We start from the raw sequence: 23596 nt of genomic DNA, 5'->3' as shown, positions 1-23596 counted from the left end.
TCTGGTCCGTTTTAAAATTTTATGTTGAATGGTCGAGTTTTGGTATTTGGTAGTGACCTCAGCTTAGTCCGGAAAAGTTGGGTCGTTACAAAGCATTTGGAAAGGGTCAACATCGACCTCAACTACTCCTCGAGCTATGTTTTGGGATTAGAAAGTGTTACTTTGGATCCAGACATGTACAAAACATGTCCAGTTAAGCATTTGGTAAGGTTTGATCTTGACCTTGACCTTGACTAAGGTGTTGGCTTGGACTTTTTAGTCTAACTAGCCTTCTTTTCTTAGACCCACCCGACCTTTAGTTATCAATTCAACTCATATCATGTTTTTTTTTATTTTATTATTTTTAAATGTCAATTATACCCTTTCGTCAAAAAATCATCGATGAAAAATATCCATTAAGGAATGTCATTAATAAGTATATGAAGTGAATTAAATTATTAATTTAATAATAAGAAGAAAAAAGAGAAATTTAAGAAATTTGAGTATTAATTCTACTACATTAATTATTGCCTTTTTGTTTCAACAAATGTAGAATTGTTGAAGAGGAAGTTTTGAGGCCATTAAATGCCATAAATCTAAGAATCTAATATGTTACATTTATAGATTCATTGCATGAAGATGAACGCTGAGATTTCTTAAACATCCATTTAGGTTTTTAAATCATTATCCCATTATCCATTTATTGTGTTGTTGTGTACATTACAAGATTTATTACATTTATTCCCTTTTTTTAGTTTCTATGCAAATTTCAAGTCACGTGTTTAACCCGTGCCAATTCTAACTCTAATATGGTAATAAATAAATCACTCTTAGTTTAAAGTGTTTATTCTCACTTGAGATGTAAAATATTTTAATGTCAGTACTACATAGTTGAGTACTAAGATTAATTTATATTGAAATGCAACAAATAACAATGAACAATAATTAGACATATCATGAGTTACACCTATCTTATTCAGTTTACTTTAATAACAAAAATAAAATCATATTTTTCTTCTAGAAAAGGAGTTTATGTTTGGTTTGTTTGTTTATTTATTTATTCATTCATTTGAGAAATAAGAAAAAAAATGCATGAGGGGGAAAAACAAGACCATTTGCTACAACCATTGTTTTGAAATGTCATCAAACATTACCTTACAAACAAGACCATTTGCAATCACATTTTGAGAATGTTCAATGTTATCTATCTAATATATATGACTTGCAAACATATGAGTGTAACCTAAAAATTAGTTCCTATATGTTTTCTCTTCTCTTTTCTTTTTTAATAATCTTTATGTTAAAAAATAAATAACATTTTGATCTATATGCATGTATGGTAGTCAATATTATTAGTTGATTACTTTACATTATTATTTAGCAAATTTTAATTGTAACAAATTAAAATGGAAATTATTTGAAAGCAATAAACTAAAGTTAGACATACATAAACAAAATTAAACAAACTTTAAACCATAAAGACAAAAAACCGTGCTTTAACCTAAAAACTCCAATATGTGTGCATACAGAAACACATAGAAGGGTAGACTTTGGGCCATAATAAAAATAAGAAGAAAATTTAGAGCCATGAAAAAAATAAATGGAAATTACTAAAAAGATTTAGATAAAAACATTATTTATTATTTAGGTTAAAGTATAAAAATACCCTCGAACTCTCCAATCTGTGTTAAAAATGTTTCTAAAGTTTCAAAAATATTTTTAAATTTTTAAAAAAAAAAAAAAAAAAAACTTCAACAAATATCCTTTTTAGTTTTGGATGAACCGTTAAAATTTTAATTTGTTTCAAAAATACCTTTAAACTTTTAAATTTTCAAAAATACATTTAATCTAATAAAAGTTCAAAAATATCTTAATTGTTAATATTTGAACATAAACCGTTAAATTCTTGTGAAAAAAAACTTTAAAACAATTTGTTTGAATTTTTTTAGGTTTCAAAAAGAGTCAATTTTAAAATAAATTATTCTTACTTTTTTTCTTATAGGTACTCCAATATTTTTCTAATTTTTCGATTCTTAGTCTATATCAATTTTTTCAAAAACCAAAATTTTATGTTTTAACTTAAAATTTTGGTTTATTTTTGGTATAGTTCATATACACTAATGAAAGTGTGCAATTTTATTTGTTTGTTTATTTTATATAAACAAGTGCCAAATAGTCAACGAGAAGAGGAATAAGAGAGTATTGAAGGGGAAAGAACGAAGAAAAATAGTTTATGTTCATGTAACAGTAGGAGTATATTTTAATTCTTTTTTAAAAATTAATATTTTTAAAACTCTTGAAAGTCCATACATATATTTTAAACAAAACATAAACAGTTTTTTATGCAAACTAACCATACTAGTATTTTTCAACTAATTTTAGAAATATGAGTATTCTTAAAACTTTTGAAACTTAATCCTTACTTTCAAGGTAAAGTTTAAAATTGAAAGATTTTTTTTATATATATATAATTTAGCTTTATCATATATATATAATGGAAAAACATATTTTTAATCTTTGATGTTTTAAGTAGGTGTCTAATTGGTCTTTAAACTTTAGTAATGAACATTTTTATTATGAAGTTTAAATAATGATTCTAAATGGTTGCTAAACATAATTGATCATATGTTAAATGATGATTGTAATTAGATTTTAATAGGTTAAAAAGTTAGATGGTTGAAAGAAAAAAATCTTATAGTTTTTTATTATTATTATTGTGTGTGTCTTTAGCGATACTCCGTTAGACCCACAACATGAAGATTATTTTTAATCATCTTTTCTCTATAATTTTGTTTAGTGGTTTTTTTAATTGATTGATAAACTAGTTGTGTATCTTTTCATTTTTAGTTCTCCTGTAACGCCCCAAAAATTAAGATAATTTATTGGGCGTTATTTTGAATCCATTTAATGAGAATTATTTGATTCAGGTGGGAATTGAAATTAATTAAATATTTCTTGGATGAATATTTAATTAATTAGAGGTTTTGGCATGGGGTGTTTGTTGAGTTTTTGATTAAATAGTAAGTTAAGAGAATTAAGTAAAGTTGTGGATTTTTAGTGTTGTTGAAGTTAAATTTAATTAAATAATTATGGATGTTATTTAATTAAATTGTGGGGTGGAAAGTTTGTTGGAGATTTAATAATTATATGTATATGTGGAAATATATATATAATTATTATGTTAAAGGAAAAGATAATTATATTTGTTGAAATATAATTATTTAAGGAAAAGATAATTGTATTTTGGAGAAAGATAAATAATAATTGATTATTGTAGAAGATAATTAATTATTGAAAGTTAAATCTTGATTATGGAGTGGAGTTGCTATGGTTGGGTTAAGATAATTCATGTTGGAAGTTATAAGTCATTTATTGGAAAAGATTTGATTGATTAAATTAATTGAGAATTTAAGTTAATTTGAGATTTTGGAGGGAAAAGTTAGTTTTGGTGGACTTGGATTTAATTGAGTATATATATATGGATATATATATTTAATTAATAATTTGGAAAAGTGAAGTTAATTATATTATGGAATATAATTATATTTGTTTGGAAAAGAAGATAATCCATGAGGAAAGAGATGGTTGATTTGATTGGACGAAAAAGATATATATTTATTTACAAGAGAGAATGATGGTTTAAATAAATATATATGTTTATTGTAGATTTTGGTGAGAGAAAAATAATAATAATAAAGAAGTATTATTATTATTATTAATGGTTATAAATGCCTAAGATTTTGTGCATTTAAGGCATTTATTTAGGAAAGATAATAGGAATAAAGATATATGTATATTTTTTGGTATTATATATATATATATATCCTAAAAGGAAAAGGAAAAGAAAATAATAATAATAAATATTATTGTTATTATAATATATATATATATATATATATATATCCTAAAAGGAAAAGGAAAAGGAAATAATAATTATTATTATTATTGTTATTATTTGGGTCTATAAATAGATTGGAATGCTTAAGTTGGAAAGTAAAGGGAAAAGAAAAAGGTTCTTCATCTTCTTCTCTAAGATAACCCTCTGCTGTCGCTGCTTCATCAGTTGGAGTTAAGATTGGTCTCTTTGGAAGCTTGAGGATTTAAAGTGATGTATTTTTCAACCTCCATTTGAGTAACCTTGGTAAGCCAATGAAATTAAATTAATATTTTATTAATTTAATTTTGGATCTATTTGAGGTTTCTTTAAAGGTTCAATTGGCTAAACTTTTTAAGATCTAAATCTTGGATTTTTCCCAATCAAGGAACCCCAATTTTTAGAAAGTTAATTAATTTGGGAGGATTTTTGGATGTTAGCCAATTGCTAATTTCATTAATTAAGATACTAAGTTTTCCTTTTATGATTAGGATCAAGTTAATTGGAGAATTTTTACTGTCAACTAGGAAGTACCTTGTTTGGCTAAAATCTCCAGGTAAGAGATTCTCCTACTAGACCTTCGAACTGAATTTAAGAGACCGCATGTAATTATGATTATGCATTGATGGTAGCTAAAATGCATAACTTGATGCTACTGATAATGACTGTCATTGTATTGATGTTGATGATGATGACTGAGATTATTATGTTGATGATTGATGATGGTGACTGATGTTATGTTAATGACTGGTAGATTGATGTTGATGATTGTTAATGCATGATATATTAATCACATGATTAAGGACGTTAAGATTAATACTCATGTCATGTTATGATGTTATGGTACATGCTATGAATAGGGTGTTCTGTTAACTTTGTCTATTAGAGTCGTACCTGCATGGGTGTCCTTCGGGATCACCACTTATTTAGGACTGTGTGGTCCGACGGGACGCCAGTCTAGCATGTATATAGATACGATTCGAGTGATTCGACGGGGTCCTCGCATCCCGATCGTCTTAGTGTTACCCCCGGGTTCACTACAGACCAGCATGTCCTAGGTGCTCCCCCGGGACACCGAAGACCAGATTTTCGTTCCTACAGGAGCGCATGTTGCACGTGTTCGGGAACGTGCCAGAGATTGGGTACCATTTTCAGGACTCTAATGGGAAGTTAACAGACACCTAGCGGGACTAGTAGTAGGTCCCTTACTGAGTATATGTTTATACTCACTTTTTCTATGTTTAACATTTCAGGCGAAGGTAAAGGTAGAGGAAAGCTGGCGAGCGACAAAGAAGGATCCGTGACATGCCATATGGGGACTCAGTTTTGCTTCCGCGTTTATGTTTCAGTGTTTTAATATTCCGTTTTTAATGAAAATTTATTCTTCCCTCGTTTCAAAAAGGGTCTCTTGTCATTGTTTCTTTTTAGTAATGACCTGAGCTTAGTATAAAGAGTTGGGTCGTTACATCTCCACCTTAAATCTCTTCTTTCCATCTACCAAATATCTTTTATTTTCCATTTAGATTTTAGTTTGTTTACCAAATATCAGTTCAAAAGTGATCATAGAAAGATTTTTTATATTCTAAATTGACACTAAAAAAATCATCTAAACATTCAAAAACACATTAAAATAAAATATATATTTAAAGAACCTAAAAATCAAAATAAATAAATAAAAAGATTAATAGAAAAGCAATTTAGAACAAATTTTAAGGAACTAAAAATGAATTTTGGACGTGTGTGTAAATATATAACTTTCAGTGTGTAGATCTTTAATAAGAAGAAGCGCGCCTATTATAATTTCATTATTTCCCAACATCATATTTGATTACATAGTGATACATAAAACTCTAATTAACTAACTAATTAACCAAGCAGAATTATTTCAAACCCTTGGATTTCATATTAATTATTAAAGCTAGTTTGAAGGTCCAATCCGTATTTGGCTTTCATTTCCAACTCAAAATCCAGTTCGCCATTAAACTTAACGACGTAAATCCAATCACTAAACCAAATCCAATCGCGTTATTTGATCCAAAATTCCATTTCCCTTTCAATTCTTCATACCCATTATTCATCACCCCCATTCTGTTCTTCGTCATCGTTTCCATCTGATAACTTCTCTGTTTTTCGTTCAAGAAATCTCCAACGATCCCCAAACTCGGTTTCAGAACCGCATTCATCCACTCATCTGCCGCCTCTTCTCCGCTCTTTTCAAACACCGCCGTAACGTCGATCCGGTGGAGTCCCCAACCGAGCTCATCTCTCAGCCGGTGGATCTTTCCGAATTGTCGGAGCGCCAGTTTACAGGTGTTTTCCTTAATTTCATGAATCGCCGACTTCAATAATTCCTTCTTGTACGTTTCTTCTTCGTTGTTCTTCTCTGCTTTGAAGTAACTCTCTAGCTCTGGAGCGCCGATTGCGCGGCGGATTCCGCGGCTATAGTCCGCACCAGGAACGAACATCTCACCAACTTCTTCCACTAGCCCTAATTCCACCATTTGATCCACTCGTTTCCCGATGTACTTGTACAGAACAGGCAGAGCAACATCGGTCCACAGGAAACAACAATCGAACCGCGAGCGAAAATCTGTAATCGGATTCTCAACTAGTGCTTCGATGTAGTTGTTTGAACCTCCGACGACGATCGGAAGGCACCCGCGGCTGATAACGTCGGCGATTGAGTCTTCGACGAGACGGCAGAACTCTCCGGCTGTTAAATCGGCGTCTGGCTCGTGGATTACGCCGAGGAGATGATGAGGAACGCCGCGACGATCGGATTGGTTGATCTTGTTGGTGATTATGTCGAGGCCTTTATAGAACTGAATCTTGTCGGAATTGATGATCTCGGATGGGAAGAAAGTGGCTAAGTCGACGGAAAGTTTTGACTTTCCGGTAGCAGTAGAACCCAAAACGAACACGATTTTGTGCTTCTTGTTGCTACTATACTCAACACCGCTGTCCTTCATGTTCTTGATTTTAGCCTTAAATATTCACTATATAACAAAATTAAATTAATTAAATAATTAATTATTCATAAGCTTACTTTTAAAGAATAAAAAGTATGCTTAAAAGTTAATTAATTACAATGCTTCAACTCTGCATCCTTAGTAACACTTAACAAACTAATTGAAAATTTTAAGAGATGAATTTAAATATTTTTCTTATTATATTAGACTTTTAATGAATTTATAGTATATCAATACTTGCTTGTGAACTTTTCACCAAATCTAAAATTAGTCTTAAATTAAAACTAAGTTGCCAAATGAATTTTGGTTTAATTATTCATAATATGAATTATAAACAACTCTAAAATTTTAATGAAGTTGTTAGAGCAAATTATTCTTTCTACGGACTAAATTAAATTTATCATTTTAGTTTGTCCAAATCAATAAAAGAATAATGATAGATATTTTAGTACAACATCTGCTATGTGAATAAACCCTAAGCATGTCAATAGCACTCAATCAAGCTAATTTTTAACTGCATTATACATTTTTTTTATAGTCATACTATTATTCTATTCAGAGTGATCATATTATCTATTCATATCTAAATTAAATCAAATAGGCGATATGAGATAAATTTATTGGTAATATATAATTAAATTGTGGATGCAATATTTTTTAAATTTAAAATAATATACATGCAAAAAGTTGAAAACAAAACGGAGAAAATAACATGCAGAAATATATTGACATGACACGAACGTATGCATGAAAAAGGAGAAAAAGAAGAAGCAGTGACAATGACTTCATAATTAACGAATCATAACAAATATTCCAGAATTATAAAAATATATATATATATATATATATATATATATATGACAAAGTGGACGACAAATCTACACTTTATAGCAAAATTAGTAAATATTTTTTGATGAGGTTTAAATAATTTGTTTCTTATTATTCTTTAGAAAAATACAAAATATTTTTAAAAAATAAAATGAGTTAATATTTTCTAAAGAAAAATATTATTGCATCTTTCTCATTTCTCATGTATCTAATAATATTTCGGGCATTTTCAAATATAATAAAATAAATTAAAATATTTATAATTATAAACTATAGTAAAATTTATGATTTTTCAATAATAGAAATTGAGAGAAGCATATCACTCTCTATTATTGTCTTTTATGAATAGAATCTAAAATTTTACTAAATATTTTATTAAATTTGTTATTTTTGATAATTTTTCTAATATTTATTTTTTGAAAAAAACACAATTAATTTAATCATGCACTAGTTACTATCCTAAAAATCAGTAGTTATATCTGATTCTTTTACATTTGTTATTGTTATCGTTTCTAAAAAGTAAAATGATAAGAAGACATCTTTTTATATAAAATGAAAAAAAAATCTCATCTAAGAGAGATAGTTGTTCATGGTATATATTGCATGTAATGTATAATAAGTAAAAGTGACCAAAAAGAAAACAAATAAATAAGTGATGCTATACATAAAGTATGAATGTCAAAGCTATATGATCATTAAACATTCATAAAACAGATCCAATTTAGAGAGAAAATTTAAAAACATTAATGTATATCTATAATGTGATAAATCTAAAAACATTCATAAAACTGATCTTATACATTATTATTTCTTTTTATATATGTATTGATCTAACAACTTATTTGAAGATAAAATAGAAAAAAAGATCACACACAAAGGAAAACATATATATATTCAAAGCTAACCGATCAAGAAATTTAGATATATCTCTTACTACGCCAATAAGAGCATGCAAGTAATAATAATTTTGTGCGATCAATAAAACAACTTAGGCTTTTCTTTTTCCTTAGAATTAACAAATAAAGGAAGTAATATTATAGACAAAAGAAAAAAAAAAAGTCCTCTTGATTAAATAGAAAAATTAAAGCAAGAAAAATGTAGGAAAATTGTATGGATATGAAGATGGGGAGAGGGAGAGGGAGAGGGAGAGAGAGACCTGAAAAATATGAGATAGCTCTTTTAAGGGAATTAAGCAAAGTGATGAAAGATTCACTTCCACTGTTCACTTTAAATAACAATCCAAACACTATTTTCTCTTAAGCAAATAAAGAAAATACATTGAATTTTAATAAAGCAGACAAGGTAAATAAAAATAAACAAAATCTGGTTTTTATTACTTAACATATATATAAACCCATTGTCTTTTATCTCCTAATTCTTTGTACCTAATTCGACCTCCAATGTTTTATTTCTTGCCAAATATATATATTTCTTCTCACATATATGGTAGGATCATAAATGTTGCAAATTTGTGATTTCCCATATCTTTTGGTCTTATATTCACCTTATTAAGCTTTATTCAAATTCAAATTCAATTTTATTTTATTCAAATTCAAATTCAATTTTATTAATTAGTATATATAGCGGGTTTGTCCTATTTTTGTGAATAAAGTGGTATAATCGAAAGACATTCATATTACTTCCGCATGCAACGTAACGCATATATGATGCAATTAAAGAACTGATGACTTTTTTTTCTATCATTGTTCAAGTTAGCTCATTTGTTGTATCAATTTAGAGACGAGTACTCTATTTAGTTAGAAATTAGTTTAAAGGTACTTAATTAACAAAAAGAAATTAAAGTTGTCGTATAATTATGACTAATTAATCAAAGTGGTTTAAATTGAACTTTTTTGTCTCATTGGTTATGATTGGTATTAGTACACTTAAAAGCATGAACAAAGTAAGCAATTTTCATGGATGAACAATATAAGCTTAAATAAATTATTAAGAAATTTGCATGTGAAGTGACAAACTTCGACATTTTCCATATATATGTTTACATAGTGAATAATGTTCTTTTTAGAAATTTCAGACAACCAAAAGGAAAGAACTTTAAAATCATAACAATCAAATATAACTTTTTGTTTAATTGATGTGAAATGGAGGGTTCTTTTCAAGATAGTTTGTCTTAAAAAGCTTTGCATATATTTAGTTTGAAACTAAAATAGTTTCATATAGGCAATCAACAAAGCTATAGTAATTTTCATTGATATATTTCAAAAGACAATAGAATTTTCATTTGTGAAGTTTTCTAATTTAATAGCACATGCAACGTGACATATATAATATAAATAATTTATGTGAATGTAATTTAGATATCTAGTGTTAGAGTACATACGTATCGTACTAATATAGAAATATGTATATTTAGTCGGAGATTAGTTTATGAGTATCACTAACAACAAAGGTGTCATATATATAAATTTATTTTGATTGTCAAGAGTAAAGACGTCTCTGTTTATTCCATTGTATAGCTAATAAATGGAAAACAATTATATTGTCGCTTAATTATTAATCATACAAGTTCACTCAAAATGTGACGAAAGAAAAAATAATAAATTTGACATTTTCCTCTATAATTTTTTTGTTTGAAAGATCGAAAGAAATTAAACTAAAGAGTGGATGAGACTAAAAATTTCTAAAATCATAACTATTTAATTTAGGGTGGTCACATTTAGGAAACATATATTGAGTTGGAAACTGATATAGATTTCATGAGCAATAATCAAGTTGTTATAATATTAATTAATGTCTTAAAATGGTCATATAAGGTAATAAAGTATAAAATATCCATTAATGAAGACCTAGTGAACTAATTACACCGGATTATTGGAATTTTATTGTTCATAATTCCCATTTTAAAGGGCTCAAAATGGCAACTGATTCAATCTTTTCTTTTCTTAATTAAATGTCAAAGGTCTCTTTGGCAACAATATCATTTTTTCTTTTTTTCTTTTTTTTTAATTTCCGTAGTCGTTGTTTTGTTTCTTCTCCTCATCTCCTCAGCGATTTTTTCTTCTCCTCTCCGGTGCACTTCTCCAACACCGAACCACATCCATCAAGATGAGTGAGAGCAACACCAACAATCTTCTGACTGAGAGAGTTCGAGCTAGACTACAAGCATAAGTGGATTGGATTATAGGGATTTTTTGGACCAACCTAAACTTTTGAGTTAGTCAAATTTGCACCAACTCAAATAAATGAAATAGAATCATCAACCCAACCGAATATAAGGCCCTTAAAATTCGGATTGAATAGTCCGGTTATTTATTTATTTATTTATTTTTAAAGTATATTTTTTATTAAATTAAAATACTTAAATCTGTCTACCACACATATTATTAACTAAATTTCATAAGACTTAAATGTTAAATATCAAAATACAACATATCTATTACAAACTTCATAATAACATGTATGAATTACAATATATATTTTAATAATATTATTATAAATTTGGTTTGTCTTTGGTCAACCTGAATTTTTAAAAATGTAATCTGAACCCAACCCAATCTAAAAAACACATAAAAAAGTCAATCCAACCTCAACCTAAATAAAAACTAATCCAACCATATTCTTACAATTTGGGTTGGGTAATCGACAAAATATAAATATAACAAACCGATAAAATATTTATGGTCCGTGTAACAAAATGAAAAAACTCGTAAAGCTGACCATTTTACACGATCGTTTGGATTTAGCTACACGATCATTTTGATTTGCCTACACGATCAAATATAAATGATTTTTTTCTCAAAATTTGGTACACGATTCTCTAAATTTGACTAAACGATTTTTTTCAAGATTCTTTATACACAATCTTTTAGATTTGGTTATAATAATCTAAACAACATAAAAAAAGAGGAGGAAATAAGAAAGACGATACACGTAGAAAAAAAAAATAAAAAAAAACCTATAGAAACAAATCAGATTTGGTTACCCAACGACGTAAAAAAAGTGCCAAAAATAGAAAAAGAAGAAAGATGATAAAAAAAAATCAGATTTGGTTACCCAAATTTAAAAGACGTAAAAAAAAAAGAAAAAAGAAATATGGAAAGAAATCGTAGTGAAAAAAAAAAAGAAGAGTAAAGGAAGAAAGGATGATAAAAAAATGAGAAAAAAAGATGAAAAGGCAAACCTAGAATATTTAAAACATGGCTAACTTTATGGGCTTCGTTACACAGGTCATAAATATTTTAGTAATGGGATAGTTGCAAATGTAGCAATTATATTCAAAATAATTAAGTATATAACAGTATTTTAAAAAATTTGCAAATATAGCAAAATCTGTCAAAATCTATCAATGATAGGAGTCTATCACTGATAGACCCTATAACAAATGTTGGTCTATCACTGATAAACCATAAGAGTCTATCAACGATAGAAGTCTATCACCGATAGATTTTGCTATATTTACAATTTTTTTAAAATATTGCTACATACTTAATAATTATTCTAAAAATTGCTAGCCATTATAATTACCTAAATTTGTTATATTTATGAAAATTTCTCTATAAAATATCTTGAAAAAAACACGTCGTTTAGATTTGGGTAACTAATCTAAACGATCTATGTACAAAAGAATCTTAAAAAAATTATTTAGATTTGAATAGTCGAATCTAAAGGATCGTGTATGAAAGAATCTTAAAAAAGCGTTTAGCTAAATCTAAACATTCGTGTAACCAAATATAAATAATCGTGTAACCAAATATAAACGATGGTATAGCAAAGAATCTTGAAAAAATCATTTAGATTTGGCAACCTAAATCTAAACGATCAAACGACCGTCTACCAAATCTAAACGATTGTATAGTCAAATTTTAAATGATAAAGTAGCAAAGAATCTTTAAAAAAAATCGTTTAGATTTGGCTACCCAAATCTAAATAATCAAATCTAAACGATCGTGTACTAAACAATAATTAAATCTAAATGATCGTACCAAATACATTACTTGCATTGTTAACGGGTCATTTTTGTATTTTTTTATTACGGGTCTGTGGTCTTTTTCTGTTTTCCAAAATGTTGTATATCGTGTAAATATTTTGTCGTTTTGTTATATTTTTTAAAAGACTCCTAAAAAATAAGTATATATTAAATTGTTTGTTTGAAGTAGCTAGAATTCATACACTATATTTAAATTTAATATGATTTTATAAACTACCCAATTTGATTTTCATTTTATTAATAAAATATAAATTAAAAGAATAAAGAAATATATTAAAAGAGGAGAGATATTATTAGACATGAAGAAACCTCACAGTGGATATGAAATTATAAATGATGTATGACAATAACTTATTCTTCCCTCTAAATTACAAAACATGTACTAAACCAGAGAGTGTTTATCTCTTAATTATCCATTCTCACTGTTATTCTCATCTCAATTCCCTCAATTCAAATCCGATATCAACAATTCAAGATTGAATTTAACCATCATACAATTTTTATAGTTGGAAACGGGATGTTTTGACATATTCATTATATTATAAAGTTCAGTTAAAGCATGAACAAACTAATACTTTCATATGAAATGAAAAACTTAACATATAATTTCCATTTGGAGAACTGAACAAAATTAAAATAACGTGAAGTAGAGAAAGAGAATTAAAATCATATCTATTGAATATAACTTTTTTTAAATGACTAAGGGTGCGTTTGGTTTGTATTTTTAGAAAAATATTTTTCCAGAATACATTTCCTTTTAAACATTTTCTTAAAGATGAGTTTAAAATTTAAACACTTACATATTTGGTAAGATTTTTTATAAGTGTTTTTAGATGAATTTTGTTTGGTTTGTTATATAACAAAAATGTTTATACTTAACTCAAATTACCCTAAAGAACTACTAGATACTATTACCTAATTTCATAAAGAAATACATATATTTTGATTTTTTTAAAAAAAGGAATATACTTTGAAATTAATAGCATGTTATCTTAAAACTAATTTTTTTCAAATTTTGAAATTAGTAAAGTTAAAACCAACCATAATTTTTTTCGTATTAAATTTTTTAGATAATATAAAATTAATATAATATAAATTATATTGTTATTGTATTATTATTTTTTTATAAAATTTAATATTTTTTAAAAAAAAACCTAAAGTTTTCTTCTCTCTCGCACGCACACCCTCGGTTTCTCCTTCTTCTTCTTCAATGCCTCTAGCCGCGCACCCCTCCGAATATCGCTTCTTCTTCTTCTTCTCATCGTGTGTACCACCGCCTCCTCCAAATCTCTTCCTCTTCGTCTTCTTCTTCTTTCTCCAGCGACTCTGTTGCAGCTGCACGCCCCGAGTTCAGTCGCCGCCGCTCGTCGTCTCTCCTCGGTCTCGTCGTCAAAAATGGTGCTTTCGGTAGTTGGTCAAAAATGGGGAGGAAGAAGAGAGAAGAGGGGTAATGTGGAGGGTATATTTGTAATTTTGATATAAGGTGGAAAAAAACTCAATTTCCTGGTCAATCGCCTCAACTTCATTTTGCAAAAATGTGGTTTTTCAGGATTTGTCCAAAATGATTTATTTATAAATCATTTTCTAAAAAATGCATTATTTTAATTTGCCAAACACCACAACTTTTTTTTAAATAGTTTTTTTTGCAAAATTAATCACTTCATAATCCTAAGCAAACACACTCTAAGATTATTGGAGAGGACTCTATTCCTTACAAGGTTTATGGTCTACTAGAGTTATATTTAGAAACATACATTTACTTCAACATTAAAATAGTTTATCTAAACCCTCAACAAAACTATCATAATTTTAATTGATATCTTGAAATATTTTAGGTTTTCATTTATGATATCTTAAAATGTTGCTTTCAAGGCTAATAGGAGGTTAGCCAAAGACATACACACCCAAATGTCGGTCGTATGGGCTGACGCACAAGACTGACCGAGAGATTAGCCAGACACTAGTGGACATGAAAAGGACAAATGGCCCATGTCCAATGTTGGAAGGTTAACACAACACATGCAGTCAGGTGCATGCTTGCCAATGAGGCCCGTTAGACTCAAGTGCAAGGCTTAGGGGCATGGTAAGTGTGAAGCCTGCATTCTAGAGTAGAGGTCGTGAAGAAGGAATCTGAGTATAAGTACTATACCCGTTCTAAGGTAAAGGGAGTAAAAATGACTAAGTATAAGAATGACGTGTTCTAAAGGAGGGAGCATGTATTCTAGCAAAGCGATGAGGGGAAGGAAATTTTGCGAAGTAAAGCTAGGCATTGATAACACAAGAAGGGTTGTTAGAAAGTGTTTTGAGCCAGGCGGGGAGGAGCCAGGAAAAGAAAGGAAGATGACTCATTAACCAGAATTAGTTAGCTAAACATGTGTTGAGTTAAAGTTAAGCATGATTATAAAAGATATTAAACCTACACGTGTAAAGCACTAAGTAAGAGTTGGTAAGCTAAAATAAGATTAAAGATGACTAATCCAGTTTAGGATTAGTATAAATAGGCCTTATGAGTTTAAAGGAAGTTATAAGAAAATTCTAAGTGTTAAAACTCTACCAAAAAAGCATTAAGCGAGGAGAAGAATAAGGGAATTAAGAAAGGGGTTAGGAGGAACATATAGTTTTTGTGAGTGACTTTTCCAAAGAGAAAGAAAAAGATTTCTAAAGCTTTTCTTTCAAAGCTAGTCATGTAATGTTACATTTAGTTAAATGTATGAATAAACTTGTTTATGTTTATAAAAGCATGACCATTTGAAAGTATGTTTCCAAGTTAAATATTTCACCTTATGATGCTTGTATGCGAGTAAACCATTAGTTTTATTCCTATTATGAGGTAGTTATTATGTGTACATAAGAGTCAAGGAAATTATATGTTAAGTGGTCCGCATGGTGATGAAAAGGTGGTCAAATGCGTTGAGAGGTCTGCATTCGAGTTGAGCGCCTGAGCAATTAAAAATGAACATGTAAATCTCCAGGGATCCTATTGACAAAATGAGTCATCCCAGTAGTCTATGCATGGGGATGGTTCAATGTCATAGCGAAAGGAATAAGTAAAGGCTAATCAGGTGTTTAATGTTTTTAGTGCATGATGTGGCATTATGAAATTGATCTTGCAAAATGAATTTACGCATATACTTGTATTCCTTAAAGGTTTTCCTAAAATGTCACCCATTAAGCATTAGACTTACATTTTAAGTTTTCCTTCCCCAAGTAAGCGAAGCTAAACCACTATGTTGTGAAGGAGGTGCGCTGTGAAGGTAAACCACTATGTTGTGCTAGACATTAAGAGTTGGGCAAGACGTTGGAGTTTAAGTTTAGAGGTTTAAGTTCTTAAAGCATAACTTTGTAAATGTACTAAGTTTGTTAAGAAATGAATAAAGTTGTTAAGTTCTTTCAAGATTTTTTTGTTGTTTTTCCATATCACAAGACACGTTCTTTTTTAAGCATAAAGTTTTAAGAGTATGTGTTCTGACGATAAGTTTAACTCCAGACATTTTGGCGCTTCGCTTAGGGAGATTGGAGCTGCCCAAGTCACGTTCGCACCCGAGAACATGAGGGAGAGACGCATTTCGAGTGGGGCGTAATAGAAAATGTGTGTGCATGGTGTCACAATTGCAGTTACATAAGCATCTCAACGCGATTGTCTGACACTTGTTCCCACACGAGAACAAGTTAGTCAAACCAAAATTCAGATAACTAGTAGCCTCGCAACCTCCAACCCCATCCTTGAGAAAATGTTTTGAAAGTAAGTTTCTAGAGGAAAAGATCTTTACAAACGTTTGAAAACATGTTAGAGAAAATAAAGTTATATGGCTATAAATGACAAGGGACAACAACTTATATCTTATAACTCGTAAGTATGAATGTATGATGATAAGTCTTACTCCCATATAGTCCCTTTTAGACAAAAAGAAACGCGTGGTAATACAACATGAAAACCACCTATAAAGCAAACTCACTAACAAAGTGAAATACATAGGTTGAAAGCATGATAAAAGAAGCGGGAGTAGGCATGCAGCCACAAGCAACAAGTCCTAAACAAGCATAATCGTGACACGTGACGCACAACTCAGAAAGGCTTAGTGTGTAGCACAATAGGAAGCAGTGTTTGGCTCACGCACACGTCAAACAAATGCACAATAATGCATCCTAGGCATTTTCCAAGCAACAGAGCGACAACACATGCAAGAGGTAAGCGCATGGGAGATGTTGTCTGGTGTTCAATCCGACATGCAGGTAGTGCACGTGGTGGACACTTGATTATGAAGATTTGAAGGACTTTCCAAGCACATGGGGTCCATGCTCTAAGCATGAAATCCAGCTACATGTTAGTGAAGGCTTCTAAGGGAATACACTCATTTAGTGGGATAATGGCTCCTACAATTTATGATAGTGTTGTCCTACTTTTAGCATGTGAGAACACTACAAGAAGTTGGACAACTCTTGAAGCAAAAATGTTGACATAAGTATAAATAACGTCGGGAGTTGAATTACCAATGCAGAAAGAGACGTTGAGAATACCATCGAAAGAAATGCATCATGAGATCGATTTCCGACGTGTCACCAACAAGGCGTCCCCAATGTCCACAGTTTCAACGTTAGTTATGTGTAAAAAATAACGATTCTCAACGTTTGTATATCCAACATTATCTATTCGTTAGCAATAATCATCCCTGACGTAACGTTTGCACCCTATTCCCAACGTATGTACTGCGCGTCCAGAAATAATTTAAATATGTAATTTTATATTTTTTTCCTGAAATATTTACCTGAAATATTTTCCTATAAGATTTATTTCTTGAAATATTTGCATTCGTTTTCGATTCAATTAAAGAAAATTTAAAATAAATTAGTATTACTTCATAACTTACGTCTCATAATGAGCCTCGTATGCACATTCTACACCAATGGGTCCCACAATGATAAAAGTGGCAAAGTTTAGTACATATATATGCATATCATCACTAAATACTATCATTTCAAGAACTTACAAATAATGGAAATATATGTACATACCGCAAATCTAGGGATCACATGTGGTGGTACTTGTTGTGCCTGACTCATGTCTTCTATGAGCTTCCGCATTCGTTCCACTTCTAAAGCAACACATCATGATTTCTTGTCTGTTCTTCAATCCATTGCATAGCTTGATCAAGCACAGTCCGTAACTGGAGCTCTACTATAAACTGTAAACATGAGATCGTGGAACTGCTCGTACTGGCCATCTTGTGGGCCTTGGGCTTGGGTCTCTAACCAAGGCCTTTTGAGTAGCCTGGTTATCTATCCAACACCGTCTCGCATATCTCGTCCCAAGAGAGTGGCTGAGTACCCTATGAGATAGGCTGGGACTGAAGTTCCAACATTTGATACTGCAACAAATTTAGAAACTAAGTTAGTAAGTCAAAAATATATTATTAAAGAGGGGGTAAGTGTTGCTTGGATAACTTACATTCGCATCCTCTGCAGCCTGCAACACAAATGTTCCATCTCGAATGTGTGTTTGCCAGAACAACTCCACACGATCGATCAACTCCCCTCTTTACTCAACGAGCTCGTGCTGTGGTTGTAAAAATGACTTCGACTCGCTGCTACAATTGTAAGGCTACTTCTGTCTTGCAGCCTTGTTCATCTGTGATTGCTCCTGCATGAAAATAATTATATTTTTTTACTTCTTATACATATTAAAAGTTGAAATTATAATTAATCATTACAAGGGGGTTCAGTTGCTCACCTGGAATGCACGGCTCATGTAGTGGTCATAGAGGAAGTGTCAAACCTCATTACGTCCTACCAATATGAATGGTGGGTTGACACAAGCCTTCTCGGGGTCACTGTACTTTTGAAAGTGTCTGTGACAGTCGGCCCAGAACTCTTTAAAGGTGTTGAGCATCAGATGCTCAATGAACCTATTCATTGCTTGATCATTGAAGTCAAACACAAAAAAACTGCTACCTTTAGAAAATTTGTCTCTAATGTTATAATTTTTTTCATGCCTTTCAAACTTTCATAATTCAATCTATAATTTTATAAGGTTTTCCTAATCAATCTTTTCTAATAACTTATACTGTTTTCCTTAAACAAAATTCTACGACAGAATCTAGGAAATTTAGGAGTCTGGTTTCCTAGGATTCTTAAGGTGAGAGATCACATCTTTAGGAGTCCAAGATTTGATCCCAAGAAAAAACGATTTCAATTAATATTTTCAAAAAAACATCTCTTTATTAGAAGGCTATTTCGATGACAGATTTTGAGAAATCGTACTACTTTCTCACTTTCTTAAGATGAGAAGAAAAGGAAATGTTTTCTCAATATAGTCTAATTGATGGATTTTCTTCCATTTATTTTAAGGGATCGTTGCTTCGAATATAGGAGTAATGAGAATAAAATAAGATATCATTTTAAAAAAAGATGTAAAATTTTTTCAAACAACATTTTCAATTTAGGTTTTGGAGGAAAAAGGAAAAAATATTGGCCACTGTTTTTACGGGTGTTAAAGGGTGCTAACACCTTCCCCTTACACATTTAACTCCCAAACTCAACTCTAGTTTTCACAGATCATTTTTTTAATAATTTTATTTAAAAAGTGTTTGCTATATTTCGGTGTGCAATCACACCATAAAAAAGATTGGTGGTGACTCCTATTTTGTTTTAAAACTAACCATTTTGAGGATCTCAACTGCTCTACATCTTCTCGGACATGTGGCGACACTGTGCTCGAAACCATTCAGGGAATCCCCATTGATGTCTTTTATACAAATCCGTAGCATTTTGAGCATGTCAACGTATTAGCCTAAAATGTTTCCTAACGTAGATGATTATGAGTTTAATTTGTGTAATGTATAACAAATACTCAAAAACTATACCTAAGAAATAAAGAAATTCTTACTTGCGATACTCTGATATTTCGTCTACATTGTTGAGGATGTACCATTGGAAGAGGCGTTTCTCTTTCTGTGATAGAGTATGAAGAATTGATGCACCTAATGGTCGTATTTTCTGCTTGAAAATTTTAAACTCACTAATCACCTCGTCCTTTGAAATGGTATCATCATTTCGCTCATCTCTTGTGAACCGAGTCTCTATACCACTTAGGTAACGCGAACAAAAGGTGTTTGATTCATTCATCACATACGCTTCTACAATGGACCTTTCAGGACGTGCTTTGTTCCAAACATACTATTTTAAAGTGCATAGACTTTTTTCAATGAGATACATCCAAATGTAAGAAACCGGACCAATAACATTGGTTTCATATGGTAAGTGAACGGCAAAGTGTACCATAACGCTAAAAAAGGCAGGTGGAAATATTCTTTTCAACTTACAAAGTATGGTTATGATGTCCGCTTGCAATCTATCCAAATCACTTACTCTTATCGTTTAGGCACACAAATCACGGAAAAAATTACATAGTTTGATAATAGCAGTGAACACGTTTTTCAGTAAGAATACTCAAATACCAATAGGTAGCAGTCGATGTAATAAAACATGATAATCATGCATTTTGAGACCTGATAGTTTCCCCTTTCTTTCATTCACACATCGTGATATATCGGAAACAAATCCATCAGGAAACTTAAACTGATTTCAGAAACATGCAAAACTCAACTCGTCATATGTTAGTTAACGTGTAGCTCGTGTGTGGCTTGACCAATCGTACCAACTTCTATAAGGTGTAAATCCTTTCTTATTTTTAAATCTTGTAAGTCCAACAGAAAATTCGTGATATCCTTTGTTTTTTCTTCAATATTCAATAAGGTACCAACCTAGTTGTCCCAAACATTCTTCTCAATATGCATTACATCAAGTTTGTGATGTAACAGTAGCCTCAACTAGTAAGGAAGTTAAAAAAATATACTTCTCTTCATCCAATTAAGAGCTCTCTTTCTTTTCTTATCTTTTAATGAAAGATGTTTACTCATAATTGGAAACTTCAACTGATCTAGTTGTTCTAAGATTTCATGCCCATTCATCACAATTGGAAGAGCCCTACGCTATACTTTTCTATAATGTAGCCTACTTCTACGCCACACGTGGTTCTCTAGAAGATAGCGTCTATGTCCCATGAAGGATATTCTACCTCGTATCCCGAACGACGATCTATCACCCATGCATATGGGACATGCCTGATACCCCTTTGTACTTCACCCTGATAGGTCACCATACATCGAGAAGTCATTAATCGTCCACAACAAGGCTTCATGTACCTAAAAGAACTAACCTGTAAGAGAGGCATACGTACGCACCCCAAAAGTCCATAACTCTTTCAGTTCCTCAATCAATGGTTGGAGATACACATCGATTTTCCTACAGGAGATCTAGGACCGGGTATGAGCAACGACATGAAGAAATTTGTCTCTTTCATGCATGTCCATAGTGGAAAATTGTAAGGAAGTATCACAACAAGCCACATACTGTACGAGGTACTTATATGACCAAATAGGTTAAACCCATCTGAAGCCAACCTTAAATGCACGTTCCATGGGTCAGAAGAAAAATCATAAAATTTAGAATCAAAGTGCTTCCATCCCTCCACATCATCTGGATGTCTCAACACATCATCTGTTTTAACACGTTTATTCCTAAGCCATCTCATGTCAGCGGACCCTTTCTGCAATACAAACAAGAGCTATAATCTTGATACCAAATGAAAGTGGCATAATACCTTATGCGAAATTTTTTTTCCTCTGTTATGATTAACCTTATACCGAGCATTAGCACATATAGGACAATGTTACAAATCAACAAACTCTTTTCGGTACAATACACAGTTGTACTTACACACGTGAATAGTCTCGTATCCCAAGCCCAAGTCACGAAGTTTTCATTTGGCTTCATAAAATGAACTAGGGACAGTACTACTACACATTGGAAACGTTGCTTTTAAGAGTTCTAACAACATGTCGAATGACTTGTTACTCCAATCATTTAAAACCTTCACATGCATCAACTTAACCAAAAAATTCAAGGATGAAAATTTAGAATAACTGTGCTATAACTCATTACGTGCTTCATTCAATAAGTCTTGAAATATGTTTGTTGTATATTCATTTATATCTACCTCAATATTCCTCAACATTTCATCCTCCAAATGACCTTCCTCTGTTTTCTCTTCCTATTCAATCAAGGCTTGTAAATCATTCAGCATACCAAACATATCATCTTCTTCATCAAACTACCTACTACTAGTTCATTTCTCAAAGTATTATGTACCTCTAAAGCTAACTGACTCTCCATAATATACTCATTCTGTTTAGTAGGGGGATATTCCAATAGTCAGTAGATGTCGTTTCACACCCTAGAGTGAGTTTCAATTTGAGTTCATACATCTCTTGCATGGATACCTTATTTGTCTGTAGATATCAATGTGAAACTTAAAAAGTTTTAAAAATTGGACCACTCCCTCTCTGTACTCAAGGAAAAATTTATTCCTAAGTTTAATCCAACCTTTGTCCATCGTTTAAGTCCTTAAAACATAAATAGGTTTTATTAGAAGCATATTCTTCTCCTTTCACATCCTAAACTTACTCCCTTGAATATACTATCTCCCAAAATTTTCACTAAAACTAACTTCAAACTACAGAGGCTACCATAATTGCAGAATAACCACACAACCTAATTAACCACAAATGACTTCAATTTTCGCATCCTACCCACCCCTTCCAACAACACTGCCTTACAAGGCCCCTACTACCACCCCCTCAAACCCTCATAAATACAAATAAATTCAAAACAAAAAAGGCTATCATAATTACAGGATAGTCATCCCAAATCAACAACAAAACTATTCAAAACTACTAAGAAATAAACAACTAGAATTGAACTAAAGGCTACCATAATTGCAGAATAGCCAAAACGAATCTTAACACAAATTACATAATTTTTAAAATAGTAATAACCCTTGGTCCCCTCTCAAAATTTTATCCTCAACCCTCCCCTCCCCCCCCCCCCCCCCCCTTTAAATTTTCAACCTATCCTCTTTAAATATTCAATTAAACCTACCTCACCCCCTTGAAAAGTTCATCTTATCAATCCCCCTTTCAAAATTCCAATTGAACCCCCCCCCCCATTTCAAAATTTCAATTCAATCCCCTTATTGACCCATTCCATTCAATTAATTCTTCACCCTCAAATTTTCAAATTTTAGAACCAAAATTTAAATTTCCCAACCACCCAATTTCTCAAACAACTCCCCTCAAATTTTCAACTCACACTCCAAAACCAATTCAATATTCTAAAACTAATTCAATATTCCATCTTAAACTAACTTCAAAAAATAAAACTATAAACCAACTAACCTAAACTAATTTCTAACCTAAACTAACTTCAACCCTAACAAAAAAAACAGTTTTAAACTTACATAAATGGATGAACGGTTGCGCGACAGCGAGGGAACATCGGCGACGAGGTAGATGGCGACGAGGCAAGGCACGATGGGTGCGGGGCGATTGGATTTTGTCTTCCCCTTCTTCTCCTTTTCTCCTTCGTTTCAGTTCTCTCTTTTACTAAACTGATATGAAATATATAGGAGAACTCTCGACGCACCACGAAAACGTCGAAAGTTTTGCCTAGTACCCGACGCCATTAGTGAATCATTAGAAATAGTCTAAACTATTTCCGACGTATCACTAATGGCATCGGGACAAGGTATCATCATTCCCAATGCCTTGCATGGCCCATCGAGAATCCTGCTTCGACATAATTAATGTCTAAATTTTTTCCAATGCATCATGCAAGTCGTTGGGATCTATGTTACCCAGTTCTGATGCCATGCATGGTGCATCGGGAAAAAGTCGAACACTTATTTTAATTTTGAACCATTCCCGATGCTTTAGATGCAGACTCGGGAATGGGTTTTTGTTTTCCAACGTCTGTCATGAAACGTTGGGACAAGGTATTAAAAGTATGTTTTTGTCGTGTCTCGATGTATGCAAATCGGCATCAAGAATATGCTTATTTTCTGACGTTCTCTCTTTCGATGCCTTTTTGTGCGTTAGGAACCCC

The 23596-nt window shown here is 31.3% G+C and overlaps 1 protein-coding gene across 1 annotated transcript; it reads right to left on the bottom strand.

Moving 5' to 3' along the window:
* Nucleotides 1-5647: 5647 nt before the first annotated feature.
* LOC103489774 (adenylate isopentenyltransferase 5, chloroplastic-like) lies at nucleotides 5648-6822 on the bottom strand. Its single transcript, XM_008449081.3, has one exon. The coding sequence runs from the start codon at nucleotides 6820-6822 to the stop codon at nucleotides 5803-5805; it is 1020 nt and encodes a 339-aa protein (XP_008447303.2). The 3' UTR covers nucleotides 5648-5802.
* Between the last annotated feature and the right edge of the window lie 16774 nt (nucleotides 6823-23596).

This window comes from Cucumis melo, chromosome 1 (genome assembly GCF_025177605.1).
Source record: "Cucumis melo cultivar AY chromosome 1, USDA_Cmelo_AY_1.0, whole genome shotgun sequence".
NCBI classification, from domain to species: domain Eukaryota; kingdom Viridiplantae; phylum Streptophyta; class Magnoliopsida; order Cucurbitales; family Cucurbitaceae; genus Cucumis; species Cucumis melo.
Note: the sequence above shows the minus strand (reverse complement) of the source record. Positions and strands in the feature narration are given on the sequence as shown.